The sequence below is a fragment of the Ictalurus furcatus genome, chromosome 27 (genome assembly GCF_023375685.1).
Source record: "Ictalurus furcatus strain D&B chromosome 27, Billie_1.0, whole genome shotgun sequence".
Taxonomy (NCBI): Eukaryota; Metazoa; Chordata; class Actinopteri; order Siluriformes; family Ictaluridae; genus Ictalurus; species Ictalurus furcatus.
The window spans coordinates 218863-243213 of NC_071281.1; the positions used below are offsets into that span (position 1 = coordinate 218863).

A 24351-nucleotide genomic window follows, 5' to 3' on the forward strand; every position below is an offset into this window, starting at 1 on the left:
TACCAGATTTGTTTAATTTATTTTGTTTTATTTATTCATGCTTATTATTTACAAAAATGTATTCTTTCCATTGTCACATAATTTTCATAAACAATATAATAAAACTTTAAATTGGAGCTAAAAACGATGTCCTAATGAACTGCAATTACATGGTAGACAAACCAACAGTTTTAACATCAACAGTAATAAACATCAGATACATTTGAAGTGCAAAGGAAATTTGCACACGTACTTAACTACAGCCAGGGTTCATCTGTAGTGGGCTGTGTTCCTCCTTGTGCTTGACATGAACAGCAGGGTAAAGGTTGTAGCACTGACAACAAACTGAATGTATCCAAATGATGCCACACCAAATGTCTCATAAAGGAAACCTCCAATAGTTGGCCCAATTGTGCGCACCAGAGACAGCACAGATGCACACAAACCTAGCATGGTCCCTATAAATATACAATATATCATTAAAATCAGCTGTGGTTTAAAGTCTTGGCTTGTGCAAATGACTATTAATAAGTATATAACATTTCTGCATGTTTGGTGCGTGTCTGTTACCTGAGTCAGAAGCTGGGACACTCTTTGTTAGCATACTGTCTGTGATGACATTGAAGATGCTGAGTGACAGCATCATTGGAATAACAACAAAGCAGAACTGTAACATATTAGTGGTTAGGGCCTGAAAAAGTAAACAAAAATAAGACAATAAGGCACAATAATAATAATAACAACACACAAAAAAATAGATATAAATCAGAGTTAGCTAGTGGGATCAGGTCGTTGTTTAGTCTAAATTGTTTTAAGCCTTTACTCTGATCTGGGACTTTTTTCTGCAACATCAGAATTAAAGGCTATTATATTCTTGTTTTACAGTATTTGTGAGTGGCTTGTTACTAAGGCAGTACCATATTGGTTTTTGAGTCAATTTGAGTTTCTAATTAAGTCAAACATTAAGAGTTTACTCAGAAAGCATAAGTGCATCTCCACTTCATGTTTTTTAGTAAATATTTACAGTGTTCTCCATTAATAATGGCACCCTTGGTAAATATGAGCAAAGAAGGCTTTGAAAATTTGTCTTTATTGTTTAACCTTTTGATCTTTTGTTAAAAAAAAATTCACAAAACTACTCTGCTCTCATGGATATCAAACAATTGCAAACAAAACACAGGTTTATCAAAAAATATCTTTGTTAAATATAGGTGTGCAACAATTACTGGCACCCTTTTAGTCAGTACTTTGTGCTACCACCCTTTGCCAAGATAACAGCTCTGAGTCTTCTCCTATAATGCCTGATGAGGTTGGAGAATACATGGCGAGGGATCTGAGACCGTTCCTCCATACAGAATCTCTCCAGATCCTTCAAATATCGAGGTCCATGCTGGTGGACTCTCCTCTTCAATTCACCCCACAGGTTTTCTATGGGGTTTAAGTCAGGGGACTGGGATAGCCATGGCAGGACCTTGATTTTGTGTAGACCATTTTTGTGTTGATTTTGAACTGTACATGTTTCTTATTCATTTAGATAGACATCAAAATGGTAGGCCTTTGGGTGTCAGAAATATGTCCCACATTGTCCCACACAAACTTACTACTTGTCCCACATTTGGTCACCCTACTGTAAATCTATGTCCAGATTTCTGCTTTATGACAAGTTTACAAGCACAAATAAAACTGAACTGAATTTAAGTCTCAAATTTGAAGTCACAAAAATTTGATAAGATATATGGTCAAAAGTGTGTGTGCTACACCTGACCATCACACTCATCTGTCCATTCCAAAACTATGCGCATTAACTTGGAGCTGGTCCCCCTCACTTGCTGCTATAAGTTTTTCACATTTAGCCACAACAGCATTAGTGAGGTCGGGCACTGATCACAAGTGAGAAGGCCTGGTGCACAATTGATGTTCCAGTTCATCCCAAAGGTGTTCAGTGAGGTTGAGGTCAGGCCACTGGAGTTCTTCCACTTTATCTTTGGCAAGCCATGTCTTTATGTACCTTGCTTTGTGCACAGGGGCACTGTCAAGATGAAACAATTTGGGCGTTTAGTTCTAGTGATGGGCAATCTTAATGATTCTACAGGGTGTCCCCAAAGTCTCCATACATAGGGGAAATTAACACTTTTTAGCAAAATGTCTTCCAAAATTTTTCATACTTCATTTATATACATATATATATATATATATATATTTGCTGCATTTAAGGATGCCTTTTACAAAAGAAGAACATACTGAAATGGACATCCATAAACATCCACTGACTAAAGCACAACCGACATGGTGCTGGCATACATAGTCCCCTATGTATAGAGACTTTTAGGACACCCTGTAGACAATTATGTGCTTCTAACTTTGTGGCAACTGTTTGGGCTCACATATGGGTGTAATGGTCAGGTGTCCACATACTTTGGGATATATAGTGTATTTACAAAAAAATGTTTAAAAAGAAAAAAAGAAAGAAAAAAATGTAGACGTCATTGTATTGTGATATTATACAGGCAAAATCCTTACTCCTGTTTAATGGAAGAACCGATATTCACCAGCAGCATAAAGCAGCATACTTAAGGTCAGAAAAAAATCATTTTTATTTATTTACTGTCTGTATGTTGGCAGTCCTAAATTCTTACTTTTCTGTTCATATTTATCAAGGCAGAAATTTCACAAAAGTCTGCGTTGAGTTGACTGTCACCTGTCAGTCAACATACAACTCAACTGAAAACTGAGTCCCTAACCTGAGTTAGGGACTCAGGTTGATCCATCTCTGATGAATGTTTCCTTTGTTTTCAATGACTTTCAATAGAAAACAGATTGTTCACTTGCTGAATGGTGATTCAAGGGCTTTTGTGAAGAAATGATGGGATCATAAATGTTGCTAAATCAATCATCGAAAGCCACTGCCAAGAAGTTAAGATATCATAAGTTGACCTTTCAACTACATAACCACCCAATCAACATACTCAACAATGGTTGCTGAAACACAAAATCGATGTTTTGCAATAGCCATTTCCAGTCTCCATCTAAGAACCTAAGAATAAAAAGTTCTGCAAATAAATGTTCTGCAAGTTGTGGTCCACGATCCATCTACAAGTGTTCTCAACCCTGTTATACATTATTGGAAGATGCTTCCAGTACTGTTATTACCCTATATAATTAAGCTCAAAATATCATGTTATTCATTTTATATATTAATTTTGACTCATTTACAAGAAGGTTGACAATAATTTGGAGTCAACCATATAATCTGTCTGCACTAGTCCATAACCTTGGGAGATGTAGTGTGTACCTGTGCAAGCCCCACCAAGCTGTTCAGGCCTATTGAAAACAGTAGTAATGCGTTCTCTGAATATCTTGTGGTGAGACGGCCAATAACAGCACCCTGAATAACCTACAACACAAAGTAGCGTGCAAATGTATATGCATACAAACATTATATTTAAGGTGCTGAAGAGTCAAAATAATTAACTTAGCAACATTAGCATAAAGTGTGAATAAATGGATGTGTGTATGTACCATTTGCAACACACCAAGGTATGCCATCAGGTACCCATTTTGCTCTGCCTGCAGCTGGAAAAAGTTCATGACAATGATGGAGAACATAACCTGAAAAACACCTGAAAAATAACGACCAAATTGTTATATTTTGATAATACACTCACTGAGCACTTTATTAGGAACATCTGTATACCTACCCATTCATGCAATTATCTAAATCAGCCAACCATTTGGCAGCAGTGCAATGCATAAAATCATGCAGCTTCGGGACAGCAGCTTCGAGTAATGTTCACAGCAACCATTAGAATGGGGGAAAACGTGATTTTGACCATGGCATGATTGTTGTTGCCAGACAGGCTGGTTTGAGTAATTCTATAACTGCTAATATCCTGAAATTTTCACACACAAACAGTCTGTAAAGTTTACTCTAGAATGGTGCAACAAAGAAAAAAACATCCAGTGAGCGGCAGTTCTGCTGGGAAATGCTTTGTTGATTAGAGAGGTCAGTGGTGAATAGTCAGACAGGTTCAAGCTGACAGAAAGGCTACAGTAACTCAGATAACCACTCTGTACAATTGTGGTGAGCAGAAAAGCATCTCAGAATGCACAACACATCGAACCTTGAGGCAGATGAGCTACAACAGCAGAAAACCACATCTGGATCCACTTCTGTCAGTCAAGAACAGAAAGCTGAGGCTGCAGTGGGCACAGGCTCACCAAAACTGGACAAAAACATGGCCTGGTATGATGAATCCTTTCCCAGTATTAATATAGTGTTCCAAATAAAGTGCTCAGAGTGTATATGATGTAAACTATTTTGTAACACACTTAAGAATTTATGGTTGTCTAATATTTAAAAAAAATATTCTAGTTAATCACATGATTTGCTACAAACACAGAAATTAGTTTAAAAATAACTGGCCTGATTTTTTTTTTTAAGAGAGAAATTTGCTTGATTTAGTACAAGATTGAGTGATGCATGATGGGACTAATGTGCTGTATTTGAGCACAAACTCACTATTGAATTCTAGGTTAATTACACTTCAGCCATAGATAAAATAAAATTTATATTTGATGCATCCTTTTTAAACATCTGCACTACTTTGTAATTTTAAGTATAATAGCTTATAACACTTCATGTATCTGTTGCTCTTTGCAGTCAGACGTCTTACTACACTGAAAAGGAAAAACGGAATGTGTGGTCAGTCAGATTTAAGTGAACATATTATATATAGTTAATATAAAATATTAAGTTTCTTATTCAAACATGATTTAACTGCTTATACTAAATTGAATTTAAATAGGTTTTTAATTACTAGATTGAATTATGTAGTGCGAATGTGATCAGTTCATGTAGTATTGATTCAATATGTTAAAAATACGTTGGCACTGATGGGAAGAAATAACTATAGCATTAAATGAACCTGATTAACATGAGCGATAGAATAGTGCAGCAGGAAATGTAGCTCTCACAACGCTAATGACCTGGGTTTGATCCTGAATGCAAGTAAGAGTGCAGGGTTTGATTTTATTCAGGGCTTTGAAAATACAGTGAACATTTTGTCTGTTTCAGTGCATTATATAACTTTGAGACAGTGTAAATAAAAAAAAACTGCAAAAAGATCCACTTCAAAGTTTAAAAAGTTTGCTTTTAGAATTTTATATATTTCTATATAAATATGACCTAAAAAACACCATATTTTCACACAAATCATAAAAGTAGATAAAGAAAACCAAATGAACAAATGAGACAAAAACATTAAACTTGGGCATTTATTTATTGTGAATAATGATACAATATTACATATCTGTGAGTAGCAAAAGTATGTGAACCTTTGCTTTCAGTATGTGGTGTGACCTCCTTGTGCAGCAATAACTGCAACTAAATGTTTCTGGTAACTGTTGAACAAGTTCAAGTTGTAGCACTGCCAACTATTGTGTCTGTTTTTATTACCTGTGTGTGTAATTATCTTAATTAATTAAGATATTGATGGCACTTGTTCGTTATTAGTTCTGTCTTGTTGCCATTTCCATATTGTGTTTGGCTCTGTGCTCGTGGAGATAGGTATAAACGGAGGTCGGAGACAGCACGAAATGGGAGGGTCAGCTCCAAACAGGTGGGACTTCAGTTCCAAGTGGGCTGTACAAACCTCCAGAGGACTTTGATTGGTTACTGTAGTGTCTGTCATGTAAACTAAGCTGTCTGGGTTTTTTTTTTCCAGAGGCAATATGGCAGCTTGCTGGAGTTAAACGGGTAAACTTGCAGTTTTTAAATTTTAAATATTGGCACATTGAATTCCCAGATAATGCAGAATCAACAAAAGGATGTGTATTTTATTTGTTAACTGACATTTTTATATGTTTTATAATGTGCTTGGTGTGAGTCCACCAGGTTACACTGGTAAGAGAAGATGAGGCGAGCTCCAGGGCATTTACGCGGAAGTTTGTCATGCATGCAATCCAACTGTGTTAATGAGTAATGTCATTGTATATGCAGTGCACACCTTGGCGCGATTGGGGATTTCCGCATACTTGCCATCAGTTCTGGATTTTCGCCTAAATTCCGCCCATTTGTGAAATCCCACCTACTTGTGGCGTAAGTATCTCCCACTTGGAGGTCTCCAGGCTGCAGCGATACATACTTGGAGGAACGGGTGAGGACGATCCATAAGACTTTGATCTTAAATTATATATTTCTTTTTGCACTACAAGAGAGACTGTGAGTGTAGGTTATTTGTATATAATTATAGGTTTGTTTTTTGTATAATAAACAACAATCTTGGTAAAAGTTATTGGTGGTTTTTTTGTACGTTTTTTCATATACGTTGTTAGAGCCCGGATCGTATTTGTAACCAGTGCCTCTACGAGGCGAGTTGTTACAAAGTTTATTTATAAAGCACATTTAAAAATAACAAATGTTGTAACCAAATTCAGTCCCGCAGATCAGCTTGGAGGAATTTAGCCCGTTTCTCAGTACAGAACAGCTTTAACTCTGGGATGTTGGTGGGCTTCCTCACATGAACTGCTTGCTTCAGGTTCTACCACAACATTTCTATTGGATTAAGGTCAGAACATTGACTCGGCCGTTCCAAAACATTAACTTTATTCTTCTTTAACTGTTCTTTGATATAACCACTTGTGTGCTTAGGATCCGTTGTCTTCCTGCATGGCCCACTTTCTCTTGTGATTCAGTTCACAGACAGATGTCCTGATATTTTCCTTTAGAATTTGCTAGTATAATTCAGAATTCATTGTTCCATCAATGATGGCAAGCTGTCCTGGCCTAGATGAACCAAACCAGGCCAAACCATAATACTACCACCACCATGTTTCACAGATGGGCTAAGGTTCTTATGTTGGAATGCAGTGTTTTCCTTTCTCCAAACATAACGATTCTCATTTAAACCAAAAAGTTCTATTTTGGTCTTATTGGTCCACAAAACATTTTTCCCATTATACTTCTGGCCTGTCCATGTGATCTGTAGCAAACTGCAGTAGGACAACAATGTTCTTTTTGGAGAGCAGTGGCTTTCTCCTTGCATCCCTGCCATGCACACCATTGTTGTTCAATGTTCTCAACAAAATTAACATTAGCCAATGTGAGAGAGGTCTTTAGTTGCTTAGAAGTTACCCAGAGTTCCTTTGTAACCTTGCAGTCTTTTACATGTCTGCTCTTGGACTGATCTTTGTTGGTCGACCAATTCTGGAGAGGGGAACAATGGTCTTGAATTTCCACATACACAATCTGTCTGACTGTGGATTGGTAGAGTCCAAGCTCTTTAGAGATGTTTTTTTTAAACAATTTCCAGCCTGATGAGTATGAACAACTCTGAGTTGTTTCACAGTTTTCATTTCTCGGAGGTCCTCAGAAATCTCATTTTTTCATGCCATGATACACTTCACACAAAACGTGTTGTGAAAATCAGACTTTGATAGATCTCTTCTTTAAATAAAACAGGGTGCTCATTCACACCTGATTGTCATCCCATTTATTGAAAACACCTGACTTTAATTTCACCTTCAAGTTAACTGCTAATCCTAGAGATTTACACACATTTGCAACTCACAGATATGTAATATTGGATAATTTTCCCAATAAATAAATGACCAAGTACAACATATTTGTCCCTTTTGTTTAATTGGGTTCTTTTTGTTTACTTTCAGGACTTGTGTGAAAATCAGATAATGTTTTAGGTCATATTTATGTCAAAATATAGAAAATTCTAAAGGGTCACACTTTCAAGCACATTCTAGCACCACTGTATGTAAAATCTTACTTTATAACTTCATGAATGTTATTGATTAAGTTATAGTCAGGTACAATGAATACCATGACATTGAAATACCTCAGTTTAGATGTACTAATAAAATATGGGACTTGGAAGTATGTAAATGGTGCACAATTATAGGGCTTCCTACCCTAGTACCACACTTTTGGGAGACCTGTGGACAATTGATTAATTTTTTATGAGTTTTATTTTTACTAGTTAAGCAGAATTTAAGAAATACACAATTAAAGAAATGTAATGCATTAAAAATGTTGCTCACCAGATGGCAGTCCTGAGATGATCTTCACAGTGAAAGTCTGTGCAACACCTGGAAACTTCATCAGCCTGACAATCTCCCCAAAATTAAATACAGAGCCAGCTGTATGTGGTTAGGAACAAAAAACGGGGTATTAACTGGACTGTTAATTATCCGGGGCTAAGCCCAGATTCTACTCCATCAAAAAACTTTTAAAAACACACTTCGAAATAGACTGTTTCCATGCATTTTTTCTCTTGCATATGAGGACTAATTGCTTAAAAAATGTGAAAAATGGACAAAAAGTTGCATTTATCATAAAACCTGCCTGTGGGATTATCACTGTTTGCAGGACTACCAGACCAATAAAATAAAACTTAAAATTTTTTCAGCTATCTAACTCTAGGCTAGTTTGGTGTCGCTAGCCAGGTGGAGGCACAACTATCATTTTTTTTAAACTTGCTACAGTGCCATGCAAAGTATGTTAGCTGTCCTTATGCTCTGCCCATAATATAGTATATTTTTTACTGGTAAAAAAAATCAGCATATACAGTACATTTTCCCCCTCACATTAACTGACTGTGAGCTAGCATTAAGAATTGAGACCTGCAAACCAATAAGACACAGGTATTTCCAAGTATTTTCCTGTAAAAATACAACAGTGTTTACTGAAGATACAAAATTACAACACCGTTGTCTTCTTTTACTGACGTTCAGTTACATAGTGACGAACTACCCCAAGTGGAGGTATATCCCCGAATGCCCAGGCCAGGTTACGCCCCTGACTCATACATACATACCCAATTCATATATAAACATACTTCCTGTGTGTGTATAAATGTTTTCCAAAACATAATTCGCATACTGTATGTGTGACATGTGGCATAAGTGCCATAAGACTATTTTCTAAGAACAGCAACACTTACCAATGCCAAAATTCAATCAAAAGAATTTACTTGATCAAAGTAGTGCATTTAAATATTTAATGTTTTCTCACTTGTAATTACATGGTTGCTTTTACATAAATATACACTGTTTTTAAGCATTTTTACATTCTGCGACACCTGCTGTGTGCAGAAGAATTACTAAGAAAGGCACATGGAAACTGCTCAGTAGCTAAACAGAATTAGTGTTAAGTTCTAGTGTATGGAAAGGGCACTGTATTTGTAGCTCCATATTCCATCAAAGTATAGTAGACCAGATGGCTTAGAGCTTAGGAAATGTAGGCTAAAACATAACATGGTTTGCTCTGGTGATCCATTAAGTCAGTGCAGGCCCACCTATTTGCCTGAGCATGCCCAAATATGGTCGGTCATATGTGTTAAAGCCATATGAAAACACCACATATTGCTTCTATATTAAATACACTCAGCATGGATATACTTGTGTTAAGAAACACCACCAAACTAAAAGTCACTGTAATATTAAATAATTTGTATATTACTGTTGTTGTTCTTTGTGTTGTGTCTTTTTGTGTGTTTAGGAATGAATTTCAGCACCAGCAGTAGATTGATAACACTTCCTCCAGAAGCCACATATGCTGCAAACTTCTCCCTGCAAAACACACACACAAACATTACTGTCCATAATTCCAAAGGAGAGGCCTTCATCATCTCACCCAGTAGGACACACAGTAGCACACAAACTACTTAAATATACACACCCAGACTGGTATGCATACATTCTCTCAGATTAAAATTTTTGTCTTATTAACCTCATAAAATATAAGAATATATCTGAAGAACAGGCTGAAGAATGTGAACAATACATGATTACATTATCAGAAGAGCTGAATCCTGGGCTGTTTTTTTTTTTTTTTTTTTTTTAAAGATCATGTGGACAAGCCAGAAGGCTATTGGAAAAATGTTTAGTGGATGGATGAGACCAAAATAGAACTCTTGGTTTAAATGAGAAGTGTTATGTTTGGAGAGAGGAAAACACTGCATTCTAGAATAAGAACCTTATGCCATCTGTGAAACATGCTGGTGGTATTATCATGATTTGGCCTGCTCTCTCTGTTGCCCCTTCCTGCCTTGACTTTGCCCCTGGATTAGCCAAGACCTTCCTATATCCTAGGCCAGATTTTTTTCCTAAGTGCCTACATCTGCTTCCCAGATGGTAGTGTTGAAGACTTTCTGCCCTCCTCTGTGCCTTACATGAAAAATTGCACCTACTGTGCTCTTTGTACTTACGTCCATCGCTATGGCCAATGGCATAAGTCTGAGCAGCTGCTGGTCTGCCTCCTCAAAAGCTTTATCTTAAGGGGTATCCTTACAGGATGCATGTGCTGCAGCAGAGTGGTCTACGCCACACACATTCATTCAGTAATACAGTTTGGTCGAGCATCTTGCAGTGACCCTCAGACACGGACCATTTTTGGACAGACCATATCCTCAGTATGACAGAGTGGGTATACTCGTTCGCACAGCGTTAAGCTGTTGCGTTCCCTTTGTCACATGACCACGGCAAGCCAATAAATTGGCGTCACTTTACACAGACTTCAGATACCGGTCACGCACAGAGGCATTGCCACAGTGTTAAGCTCACGCAGCGTCTTGTTCCCTTCTCAGGGAACAGGGTTACATGCGTAACCCAGACGCTTTGCAGTTCTTTGCAAGTAGTACATATTTTCATGCGGTGATGTTATTCCTGTCCTATTATATTGTCACAAATTAATATTTATTTTATTATTGTGTAATTAAAATCATTTACATTCATATTAAATGAAATTATAATAAATATATTGGAGTTATGTTTTCAATCTCATTGTGAGCCTATAAAAGTAAACTTAAGCATTACACAAGCAGTAATTTTCCAGAGCTCTGACAGCTGCAATGATGTTGCTTTTCATGGTTAGTGTAGATTTATATTCCTTATATTTTCGTATAATAATTTTTTGCTCCTCAATCGGAAGTATGCACACCTGCTTTTTTCCATGTTGAACGCTATCTGTTGTTTGATGCAAACGCATGCTGAGTAAACCTCGATTCAGAGTTAAAACCTGGGTTGACTGAGAAAGTTGATAACCAATGTCATGAAACCTGTTAACCTTAATTAACCTGGATTGGATTTGTTTGGTTTTGTCAACTTAAAACTTACTCTGCAACTCTTTCAGTAACAACACACTAAAACACAGACAACGAATAACTAATGCATAAAGAATTCACAATTTTTTTACGCATTGTAATATTATTTCAGGAGATAAGGTGAAGAGCAGTTTTCACTTTTTTGTTGATACCTGTTCAAGTTAGTATATAAAATGTGTGAAAATTTGGTTTAATTTTTGCATATTCTCATCAATGCCATTAACTAATATTTTATGCCATTTTAGTCAGAATAAAATTTACTAAAATGAATAAATATGATGACTAAATATTGACTAAATTTAAAGGATATTTTTGGCAGAAAAGGAAATTGGTGTATTTGTGGCATAAAATGGTATTAAAATGACAATAATATCATTTATCGCAATTATTTCTGGGACAATACATCATCCAACAAAATTAGTTATCGTGACAGGCCTACTATAATCCATTCTCCTTTTCAAAGTTCGCTCTATCAACAATAAACTGGACTTACTCAGACTACAGCTAACTACCCAGTGTAAAGTCAGGGACTGCTGTGTTTTTGTTTTTATGAAAACATGACTCAACGACACCACTCCTCATGCAGTCATTCAGCTAGCCAGGCTAATAGCACATTGCGCCGAGAGGATAGCAGCACTGTCTGGTAAGACTCGTGGCGGTGGTCTATATGTTTACACAAATAACAAATGGTGCAGGAATGCTGTTGTGGTTTGAAGCTACTGCTCACTGTTTGTGAAGTTCAAAGAGATGATTGTTGACTTCAGGAGGACCCGAGTAGACCACTCACCACTGCACATTAGGCATGAACAATAATTCAATATCAATATATATCGCAATATAATTTTTTTCAATAACGGTGATATGGTTTTTAAACACATTTCCGATATTTCGACATACATTAAAACATTAGTCACTGACTGACGTTCATGGCAAAGGCGTCAGTTCGTTGTATTCAAGCCAAGCAGAACACAATTGGCTACGTGTGTGATGACGTACACCACAGGCATGCAGCCAGTGCTCGGCAGTGTTAGGCTAAGCTCCAACGTGACCACCAGGTCTGCATCACCACAGATAGCGGGACTAATATCATCAAAGCCGCTGAGTTGAACAGATGGACAAGGCTACAATGCTTCGGGCACCAACTGAACTCTGCTATTGGTAAGTTATACACAGTTAATATACATTTGAGTAATGTGTTAAGTTATTTTGCTTATGGTATGAGGATATATTACTACAATCATTGCAGTAACAAATAGGCGATATGCTTAACACAAAATAGGCCTAACCTAAATGTAGCTTATCAGTGCTTGTATGTTTTTGATAGCTATTTTTAATATTCTTTATATTTGTTTATGGTATGCTTATATTCACAGAATTGTATGCTTGCTATGTGGTTGTTGCATGCATATATTATAGTATGCTTATATTCACAGAATTGTATGCTTGCTATGTGTTGTGGACCTTGCAGCTGCTCAGGAGGAGTATCACTTGCCAAAGCACAAGCTCATCAGTGAAACCCCAACAAGATGGGGCTCCCGTCAACAAATGGTGGAGCGGGTTCTGGAGCAGAAAAGGGCCATCACAGAGGTCCTCTCAAAAGACAAGAAGACCAGGTCGCTGGTTCCTACTTGGCAAGATGTGGATGTTTTAGAGTCTATAGATGCAGCTCTAAGCCCGCTCCTCGAATTCACGGATGCCTTGTCCGGTGAGTCCTATGTCAGTGTGTCATTCCTAAAACCAGTGATGCATCTCTTCAACACCTCCATCTTGAAGGAAGCAGAGGATGACACAGACCTCACCAGGACCATAAAGACAACAGTGATGGGATACCTGAATGAAAAGTATGATGACCCAGCCATGGATGATCTACTTGACATGGCATGCCTCGTTGACCCAAGATTCAAGATTCAATACACTCAGGAGAAGAGAGAATACATCAAAGAGAAAGCTGTGTTGGAGATGCTGAAGGGAGAGAGAGCTGTTGTGGTAAGGGAAGAGGAGTCCAGAGAAGAAGCCATGGGAGATGCTTCTGCAGCAGTGACACCAACCAAGAAAACAAAGTGGTCTCTGGCTAGCTTTTTTTCAAACAGGTCCACCACTACCAACACAGAAGGCTTGAGTGTACAGCAGGCAGTTGAGAGGGAGCTCAGCAACTACCTTCTGTCTCCAGATGCTGACAATGACTCAAATCCTCTAGATTGGTGGAAAGTCTCTCATAAGAACTTCCCCAGAGTAGGACAACTGGCAAAACATTACTTGTGTATTCAAGCCACAAGCTCTGAGAGGGTTTTTAGTACAGGTGGCAACATTGTCACATGTAAAAGGGCATCTTTGTAGCCAGATAATGTAGACCAGCTTGTATTTCTTGCCAGAAACCTCTAGAGCCTGTCATAGGGTGTCATCAACCCCCAACAATGTCCCTGCCCCAGAAACATGTGTTCTTGTTATTGCTCACACTTTTTCTGTTTTCTACAGCAACTCTGAGCATTTTTCATATTTTTTTTTTATCCTGGCTGATGCACTTTTACTTCAATCTATAAGAATAAAATAATCAGCCTATGTTGTAGTTTAAAGTTAAAGATATTAAATATTGACAAGGTGAGAGTTTTATGTTTATTTGATGGTGATTTCACATTTCTTGTTTGTATGAAGGTTAAATCCAAATAAAAGGTGAACATTAATTTATTTGTGCCGTTTTTTTTTTCTAAATTATTATATAGTTTTATAGGAGGAGGTTTCATAGACTTGGCAAATTCATTTTACAGAAGTTTGAAGGTACAGACATCCGTTGTGGGAGTCCTTGGCAGGTTTTCTGAGGATTTATATTGTTCATATCGATATCGGAGTTATATCGTATCGACCGAAATTAAGAAATATATCGTGATATACATTTTGGCCATATCGCCCAGCCCTACTGCACATCAACTAAAAAACTGTGAAGAGAGTCAAAAGCTGCAAGTTTCGTGGTGTGCACATAACGAAGGATATCTCCTGGACTCTCAACACCACCTGTCTAGCCAAGTGGGCCCAGCAGAGCCTCCACTTCCTACGAAGTCTGAAGATAGCCGAACTCCCCTTTCCATCATCAACACCTTCAACAGAGGGACTTTTATAGAGTGTCCTGACAAGCTGTCTCACTGTGTGGTACAGGAACTGCACAGCCTCTGACCACAAGATCCGGATTCTGAGAGTCTCTCTACCTACCATCAACACCTCATACAACAACAGCTGCATCCGCAAAGCCACCAGTATTGCGGACGACCCCTTTCACTCCTCTCATGGACTCTTCATCCTCCTGCCATCTGGCAGAAGGTACAGAAGGATCCATGCCACCACCAGCAGACTCAGCAACAGTTGCTTAGCTGAGGCAGTCAGATTACTCAACACCCTGCTGCCTCCTAACCCTCAGCAGGGCTAGTCAAACACCTAACTCAGTATGACTCAAAAACATTGCACACCTCCACTTTATAAAGCTGCATCAGTCACTTTTTATTATGGAATTTATTTTGCTGCCAATATTGCTGCTTCGCTACAAAATAGTTTACAGTCCATGTCCTGTGTATTTATTGCCTTGTGTATTTATTGAACTGCATATATATTGTCCTGTGTATCTAATGTTCTGTCCTGCACTCAACTCATACGGTTGTGTAGTGCATTTTATATAGTCTTGCGTACTGTTCTGTGTTGCATATGAAGAAACGACATATCGTTATAATGTATACAAGCTATATAGAGGAATGACAAAAACCCACTTGACTTCACAATACTATTGCTGGAATCAAAGCCATTTGGATAAGTTCAGAGAACGATGTTGAACACAAAGAAAGGACACTAAATGAGTAACTCAAAAAGGACAAAGACTTTGTGTGGGAGGTTACACAATAAAGTGCTTTTAATGAGCTGAAGCAACACCTGTACATGGCTCCCTGCTTCACCTATTCTGACAAGGATAAGGAGTTCTGTCTGAAGGCTAGCTTCTCACAGCATTGCCTCAGCTCTGCACTTTCTCAGAAGTATGACCAAGACAAGTGAGTGGTGGCATACACAAGCAAGCCATTGAGTAGCATTGAACTAAAAGTCTCTGACTGTGAGAAGGCATTGCTTGCTACCATATGAGCCGTGGAACACTTTTGAGTTGCATTGGAGGGCAGAAAATTATCATTGAAACCTCCCACCAACCTGTCACCTTCCTAAATAGCCAATGACTCAGGGAAGGTCGAGTCACCAACAGTCACATTGTGGCCTTCATTACAAGGGTATGATGTGAAAGTGAAATATACTCAGAACTAGAGTCATTACTATCCAATCCTTGCCTTCAAACCATAATTTCTATGATGATAATATCTGCCATGACCTCCCTGTCTATGTAGATGGATGCTCCTTCCACCATGAGGGCCCAGTACAAACTGGAGTAGGCATAATGTGGCAATGTAGATCCATCCAAGACCCACAACAGTATAAGCTCAGTCCAAAGATTAGCCAATATGCAGAAGATGCTGGTGTGCTTACTGTTTTACAACAGGCTGCTGGAGCCAGCATTAAAGAGTCATCTGCTCTGACTCCAACTATGCTTGGCACAGCTTTGTATACATTCTGCCATTGTGGAAGGAGAATCACATGAAGAATGCCAGAGGAAGGGATTTTAAGAATGCAGAGATCTTCTTGGCTTGTGACAAGCTTGTCAGTTACTATGAGATGAGAATCTATTGAAGGAAGGTCAAAGGTCACTCACAAACACCAGGGCCAGACAAAAATGGCAATGATGAGGTGGGTGATGCCCATAATGACCCATGTGGTGTCATCGAAGTGCAAAAGCCACCTGTAAAACCCTCAGAGACATAGCCCACTGGCCTTTCATGGTCCAAGACATCCATGAATATGTGAAGAGTTGCTTAGTCTGTTCTCAGATCTAACCATCACAGCTCTTAAACAGATCCCCACTACAGAGAGTGATCACATTTCCATGGTCCAACCTCCAAGTAGACTGGATTGGACCAGTGCCAAAATCCTTGAGAGGAAAAACATACCTCCTGCCGGTAATAAGTGCATTTCAAGTTCAAGTTCAAGTAGTTTTATTGTCATTTCAACCATATACAGCTGGTACAGTACACAGTGAAACGAAAGCACGTTCTTCTAGGAACATGGTGCTACATAAAACAACACACTAACTACATGAGACACAGAACTAAATGAGATCTGCAAACATTCTACATAAAGCACACGTGTGCAGACATGTGCTAACGACACAGGACAGTACAGTACAACTAAAACAGGACAATAGACACAGTAAGTGACAGTGTAGCACCGAACAGAACACAGTGTTAGTGTGGAAGTGTCTGATATAACAGGTAGTGCAAAAGATAAGTGCCAAGGAGTAACAATATAATTTAAAATGGTATAAATGTGAACATAACATGCTATGACTGAGTATTCAGTTATAGTGGTAGCAGTACTCCAAGTGGAGAATTATTCAGGGATAAAGAAAATATCTTTGGGACAAAACGTGATTCATTTTAAAATGCATTTTAATTAATATTGTTTTCTTAACAATAAATTTGTAACACAAGTGACGTAATTTTATTGACATCAGTAACTGTAATCAAATTACATCAATTTAAAATGTAATGCGTTACATTTCTGCGTTTTCAGAAAACTAATTAGATTACAGTAACGTGTTACACCCAACTCTGCTCCTGACCAGTGCACATGTTTTTGATCATTTTTTGAGATGTGCTGTAATAACAATATGAGGAGTGTTCCTTTTTATTTTTTCCCCACAGCTTTCCATTTTGTTATGTTTTAGCAACATATTTTTTCTTTCCAACAGCATGACCCAATCATAAAGGTCCCATGACCAATTTTTGGGTCACAATCCACCAGTTGACAAACACTGATCCAGATGCCTACATTCTCCCAGAGACTCTATTGTTCATCAACCAACCATGGTTGAACAGGTCATCTTGGATGTAGACCCTGATGGACTGTGGACACTCTAAATGGGTATTAATTACACACAATTCACAATCATGGGCTGCATAGGTAACCTTTGTGCTCCAGAGGACTAAACCAACACCATACTCCAGAGGAGGATGTAGGTACCTAAGCTGCCACTAACAACTAGTAGGTGCCATGACTTCCTGCATATTATGGGAAGAAGGGGGACGGTGACTCCATCTGAGACCCCATGGAATAAAAGTCCCGAAGGGACAGTTTGTCCAACCCACTAATGAATGAACAAGAGACACCCTCTGCAGAACCAACTTGGTGGAAAAGTCTATAATCTTTGTGTGCAGTTGGGCCCTATATGCAGCAGGACTAGATTTCACTCAACCAAAACGCATTCTTCTTTCCTTTCTCATTACTTTATATTCACTTGCAAGTCAATCCCAACAACCACCAAAGTGATTGAGAGTAACACAAAGTGACCGGAGCCTTCTGTACATTTAAAATCAAGAGCTCAACTTTGATTTTTTTCCTTAGGACAAACAGATTCACAAGAATTCCACTAGGACGCATCATTCATCATCTCGCAAATCACATCGGAGCGTCAAGACATCAATTACTGCTCCTCTTCAGCCGGCCAACACAACTCCCCACGATGCACACAAACAAGATTAACTCAAAGTGAGACTGAACATCTGGGCTTAACTATAGGAAATATACGCTCACCATTCTTTTTATTAGGAACAACTGTATACCTGCACATTTGTGCAGTTATCTAATCAGCCAATCATGTGGCAGCAGTACAATGCAAAAAAAAAAATCATGCAGCTACAAGTCAAGAGTTTCAGGTAATGTCCACATCAAACATCAGAATGAAGAAAAAGTGTGATCGCTGTGAGTTTAACCGTGGCATGGTTGTTGGTGCCAGATGGGCTGGTTTGAGTATTTCAGAAACTGCTGATCTCCTGGGAATTTCACACACAACAGTCTCTAGAGTTTACACAGAATGGTGCGCAAAACAAAAAACACTGAATGAGTGACGGTTCTATGGGTGGAAATGCCTTGTTGATGAGATAAGTCAGAGGAAAACGGCCAGATTGATTTGAGCTGACAGGAAGAATATCGTAACTCATATAATCACTCTTTACAACCGTGGTGAGCAGAAAAGCATCTCAGCATGCACAAAACATTGAACCTTGACATGGATGGGCTACATGTGTTCAGGTTTATATGTGTACTTATTATAGTTTTGTATATATAATGTACACAAACTTACCCAAAGCGTGTGCTCAGGGTGCCTCCCAATGACGACCCTGTAATCATGCCAATACCAAAACAGAGACCAAGCTTTGCGAGGGCATCTGCTCGCTTGTTGTTCTCAGACAGGTCTGTGACAACCATCTGTGATCCTGGGCAGAAACACACAAAGACACATAACTGTTTCACTGGGTTAGACAGATCCAGAGTGATAAAAGGCAGCAGGTGGTTTATGTATGATGAACTGTATGTAGGTCTGACCTGGCAAGGCATGCATGAACACAGCAGGAAGTTTGTGCAGAAAAAGTAACAATGCACTGTCTGCTGCTGCTAGCAGCAAAAAATAAATGACTGATGCTAAGCAGGACAGGGAGAGAGCAGCACGTGCTCCAAAAATATCTGCAAACCTTAGAAAAAACACACATTAGCAAAGTATCAATACTTGACTAATATTTAACCTTAACATTTTTAAACTCAGAAACACACTGATGCACCTCACCTTCCAAACACAGGGCCCCCGAGGAGCTGCATCACTCCTACAGTTGTCTGTAGGTATCCAAACCAGAGTGTGTCAAATCCCAGCCTTCTTGCCAAATACTTCCTTATACAAAAAAAAAACGGTTAAGAAAAGAAGCCACAAAATTTACTAAAAACAATATTAAATGACAATGATAATGACAATTACAAAATATAGCTGCAAGCAGCAATTATCGGGGTTCAAGCCATTTAGTACCCTTAAACGACGTTAAAAGATATTACTTAATATCGTGCAGTCCTATAAGCACCTAAATAAAATAAAAACCAAGAAAATTTTAAGAAATATCGGCCTTCATTAAGCTTGTTTAATAGCTGCTGAACATTCACCAATGGCAGCCATGTTTTTGAAGATTCACAATGTCCTCATTTACGCTGACTGGACCTTGGACAAGCACAATTCTTGCAATATTTATTTATCAAGACTATTGGACCAGTGGTTCCACATTTAGTGCCAATTTCATGTTTTGTCCTGTTATAGTGCCATATACTGGTCACACTCAGTAATTTTCTATATCTGTCCTTAGATTGAACCCATGCATGAATCAAAGGTTCAGCTTTTTTGATAATTATTGATCTAAGGCATCCAATGAATAGTGATGCAATATTTTTATTTCAGTTGCTCAAAAAACCTATGACTAGTTCTCAAAACTGGATTTTAAAAAAATAAACTCAAATATTTAACGAACGATTTGATTGACAGCAGTGGTTTAGAGGTGAAGTTGTTCACAATCAGGAGCTCTAACACAAGATACAAAGAATGTGTGTATCTCTGAAAGACCGGATCATTTACACAGCATTTATCGAGCCAGTTTGTTTTCTTTACTATTATAGCGCCACCAAGTGGCCGGACTCTACCATTTTTGTCACGTGAACTCAGATTGAGCCCGTACATAAGTATACTAAGTTTGGTGAAAATATTTCATTCCATTTAAGAGTATTACAATGTAACTACTGTGGCTAAGTTTTTTTGATAATTATTTCAGGAATACACTGCAGAGAATATTGTAACACTTGTTTTTGATATTGAGCAACAAACCTAGGACTAGTTCACAAAAGGTTTTTAACATTATCCGAAATATTTACTGAATGGTTTGACAGACACCAATAGTTCTTGGGACAAATATGTTTAGAACGAGTAGACCTATCATTTGATATATATATTATATATTAGTTGTGTTTGTTCATAACACTGCATTATATACAACCGTTAACACCTACAAAAATCGTGATATCACCACCTAGTGGGCGATTTTTTACAACATTGCACAATCTTCTTTGACCAAGAGTCATATAGGTCCAACAAGTTGCGTTTTGATTGGTCATTGTTAACTTTGTGTAATAGCTGCTGAAATTTGATTGGCAGTTGGCGCCCATGTTTTTCAACATATGAGAATGTCCATATAAGCAATGATGACAGCTGAGACAAAGACATGTATGCAAATTTTGAAGACAATAGGATTAACGGTTTCATAGTTACAGCCAATTTCATGTTTTTTTGGTATTATAGAACAACCATGTGGCAAAAAGTGGCCATGCCTACTTCCTGTCTTTTCGCATTTTCTAATCTTTTCGCATTTTTTTGATAGCTTTGATATTGACACTCCATAGAATCGTATGGCACTGGTTTGGTCCCAATCGGACGAAAAACCTAGGACTAGTTCGCAAAAATAGGTTTTATGAAAAATACAAAATGGCGGAATATTTCTACAGGCAGAAATAGAATTGGAGATATGCTGGGGTTATTTTTCACCTCATCCCAAGCATTCAATAGATTTAAAATGCTTTAGTCTTTGACAAATGGTTCAAAAGTTATGGCCATTTTTTAAAAAAAAACATGCTCACAATAGCGCCACCATCTGACCAATCTGACCGATTTGCGACACTGTAGTACTCTGGGGTACTTCCTTCCTTCAAAGTTTCAGCTGTCTAGGACTTACTGCTCAGTATACAGTGGTGCTTGAAAGTTTGTGAACGCGTTAGAATTTTCTAAATAACTGCATCAATATGACCTAAAACATCATCGGATTTTCACACAAGTCCTAAAAGTAGACAAAGAGAACCCAATTAAATAAATGAGATGAAAATATTATACTTCGTCACTTATTTATTGAAGAAAATGATGCAATATTACATATCCGTGAGTGCTAAAAATATGTGAACGTCTAAGATTAGCAGTTAATTTGAAGGTGAAATTAAAGTCTGGGTTTTCTATCAATGGGATGATGATGATCAGGTGTGAGTGAGTGAGCGTCCTGTTTTATTTAAAGAACAGGGATCTATCAGAGTCTGATCTTCACTACACGTGTTTGTGGAAGTGCATCATGGCACAAACAAATGAGATTTCTGAGGACTTCAGAAAAAGAGCTGTTGATGCTCATCAGGCTGGAAAAGGTCACAAAACCATCTCTAAAGAGTTTGGACTCCACCAATCCACAGTCAGACAGACTGTGTACAAATGGAGGAAATTTAAGACCATTGTTACCTCCCCAGGAGTAGAGACCAACAAAGATCCCTCCAAAAGTTAGCATGTTACCCAACGTAATTTTTAAGCAATTAAAGGCCTCTCTCACATTGGCTAATGTTAATGTTCATCAGTCCACCATCAGGAGAACACTGAACAACAATGGTGTGCATGGTAGGGCTGCAAGGAGAAAGTCACTGCTCTCCAAAAAGAACATTGCTGCCCTTCTGCAGTTTGCTAAAGATCACGTGGTCACGCCAGAATGCTGAGGGAGAGTGTTTTCTGGACTGATGAAATAAATAAATAAATAAATAAATAATGTTTAATTCTAAAGAGTTCACAAACTTTCAAGCACCATGGTAAGTGGTAAGCATGAATACAATCCGGACGTACCACAGCCGCCATGCTGGCATTGTCAACTTCAAAAGAGCCAATTTGCCATTTTTGATTCTGACAGCTCTTCCGTGCCAGTTCCGTTGCCTTATGGGATAGCGCAGCATCCACAATGTCCTGGTTCCATACTGCAGAATCTCGGTGGAAGCAGTAGGTCATCCAGGTATTTATCGCCTACTGTTTTATGAATATTGAGAATTTGAACATGCTATGCCTTTGGTGTACTGCTTTTTGCCTAATGTATTAGAATAGTAGGGATATTTGGATGTAGCATATGTCTTCGGACTTGGGGAGTTGGGGAAAACGGAGTACCTTGACGAAACCCCTGCAGCACAGGGAGAACCCCTCATCCATAAACAAATGCAGCATATTCCACAAATAAATAACAGGGCGAGTGAGGTGGTGGGTTTGACCCATATTGTGAACCGAAATTTGTGAATTACATATTTATTATTGCATCTAATTTTTTTTATTTGTTTATCTCGTTTTTAGGCCTATTTGTGAATAACTTACTGTTTATTTGTAACGACCTTGTGTCAAAGTGCATGATGTCAACAACTGTAGAGTCTAGATGCATATAAATGTATCACTGACAATCGAAATCAACAACATAAATTACTAAACTTAAAATACCTACTTGTTAGCCTAAATGTAATGCTTTGTGGTCTAATATACAGCCTACCACCGCAATGTGGCGTCGATGCTAACTTGATAAATGCATAGCACACAAGCCAATAATACAGCATTTATCCAGTCTTTAGAACCGCAGGGAGTAAATGGTGCAATATTACCCACATACCTGTAGGTCTGTGAGTTAAAAATACTGTGGATCCCACCTGTAGTTAAATGGGCGTGGCTAAGGGTCATAGAACCTGTTGCTAAAAATGTTGTGGTTTAATTAATATTTAAGATTGTGGTTTAATTAATATTGCTAGGTTAATATTGAAAAATAAAATTAATTAAGCAATTAATATTCATATTAATATAATTAATAAATATTAAACCACAACTATAACATCGAATTCATATAACACAATTACACTTTCAGAGCTGAGCAAAGCTAAAACACAAATTTACACAGAAATAAGCGAGATTTACTGTGGACAATAACAGCATTTATTTATTTCTCTGCAGATTATTTCATTAGGCTATTAGTGTTCAAATTAATTGAGACCTACCGGTGTTATTGAAAACTGAAGGAACAGCCACGTTACGTCCAAAGTAACGATCAGGTATGTAACATGTAACACTTTCTTCACTTTTGCAGCTGGAGGTGGATCCATGACTATTTCTCGTAAATTAAAAGTATTACTGTTGTCTCAGTCTCCTCCGATTCCGCTTCTTTCACACGTTATCGGTCCAAAATGAAACCAAGACAAATCAGTCTAATCTGTTAGTCTCTTCTACTTCAGGAACCTGATAGCAACACGCAAAGTAACAAAAGTGATAGATCTCCAGAATGATATAACTCCGGGAGTACACGACCTGGACCATACACACGGCAGAACACTGAACTTTGCCCGAATCACCACTTAAAACAAAAAACACGTCTGCAGTCGGGAGACAAAACTATAAAACGGGCTTAAATATCGCCAGCAACTTATGTTTAATTGCTATGTTTATTAAAAACGAAAGAAAACAAGAACACAACGTAAAGATTTTGCCTCCATGAATGTCAACGCTGGACTACAGAGATGAGTCGTTTCCGAAGGAGTCGGTTCTTTTTGGTGAACGTCGCATAGTACCGGGTTCTTTCTCTCTCTCTCTCTCTCTCTCTCTCTCTCTCTCTTTTTCTTTAAATGGTGAGGCGTGCTTGACTCTCAAATGCAAATAAATCTTCATAATTAAGCACACTTCTAGTTCCTTGCTAATTTATTAGTTAGTGAAATAAATGTTATATAATGCAATGCAAAGTAATGTTACTTTATTTTATAAAGGTAGAGTAAGATTAATTAACAAATTCAGCCGTAGTTATGAAAATAAAAACAATCACTGGTCATAATATAGAAAAAAATGTAAATGAGACGTTTGGAAAGTCTTATTTAAGAACTGAGCCAAATGATCCGACTCACTAAAAAGATCCGGATCCCGTCACTGCCGAAGCAGAAATTCACTTCCTAAAAGGAAATGTCCGTGTATAGAATCAAATATGTTTCAGGCAGTTGCAATGATATTTAAATATTGCACACAAGAACAAGGAATTAAGAAAAAATCATTCACTACTTTTTCTCTTTTGAGTTTCTCATTTTATGGTGTTTGACGTAGAAGCGAGGCGTGACCCGAGGGACGGGGGCGTGATGTGTACACCTACGTCATCCGCCAAGGTCTCACTCACAACGTTGCAGAAGTGAGAAGCAACCTTCAACCATTATGGAGGACCAACGTGCTCAGAATAAAATAAAATAAAAATAAATAATAACACAATAACATTAATTTATGGGTTTTATTTTTAAGCGTATTAAAATATAATCCATTTCATAATAAAATTCTGTCTTCTAAAATATAGTTTTTTTGTTTGACAGTTTTTTATTATTCTCATTTGAATTTTTAATATATTTTAGACAAGTTCCAGTCAGGCTTGAGATCTCTACGCAGCACTGAATCAGCGCTGTTAAAGGTTACTAATGATGTTTTAATGTCACTTGACTCTAGCACTTGTGCTGTGTTGGT

General features: G+C 38.0%; 1 protein-coding gene across 2 annotated transcripts; it reads right to left on the reverse strand.

Annotated features, from left to right (window-relative positions):
- Positions 1-23457, reverse strand: slc22a18 (solute carrier family 22 member 18). 2 transcript variants are annotated; one of them, XM_053617415.1, is made up of 10 exons: positions 22860-23457; positions 18790-18887; positions 18552-18697; positions 18310-18442; positions 9449-9558; positions 8029-8127; positions 3499-3599; positions 3272-3373; positions 550-670; positions 1-437 (listed from the first exon to the last, which is right to left on the reverse strand). In XM_053617415.1, exons 1-10 carry the CDS (start codon positions 22962-22964, stop codon positions 250-252), a joined length of 1203 nt encoding a protein of 400 aa, XP_053473390.1. In that variant the 5' UTR covers positions 22965-23457; the 3' UTR covers positions 1-249. The 2 variants fall into 2 exon arrangements, with proteins under 2 accessions (XP_053473390.1, XP_053473392.1); XM_053617417.1 differs by having other exon boundaries at positions 18790-18891; positions 22860-22946.
- Between the last annotated feature and the right edge of the window lie 894 nt (positions 23458-24351).

Coding starts and splice junctions, on each gene's coding strand:
- slc22a18 (XM_053617415.1), bottom strand. CDS start 22,964: ATGGATCCACCTCCAGCTGCAAAAGTGAAGAAAGTGTTACATGTTACA. Junction 18,443..18,551: donor GTTCATGCATGCCTTGCCAG/GTCAGACCTACA, acceptor GTTTCTGCCCAG/GATCACAGATGGTTGTCACA. Junction 3,600..8,028: donor CATCTCAGGACTGCCATCTG/GTGAGCAACATT, acceptor GTTATTTTTCAG/GTGTTTTTCAGGTTATGTTC.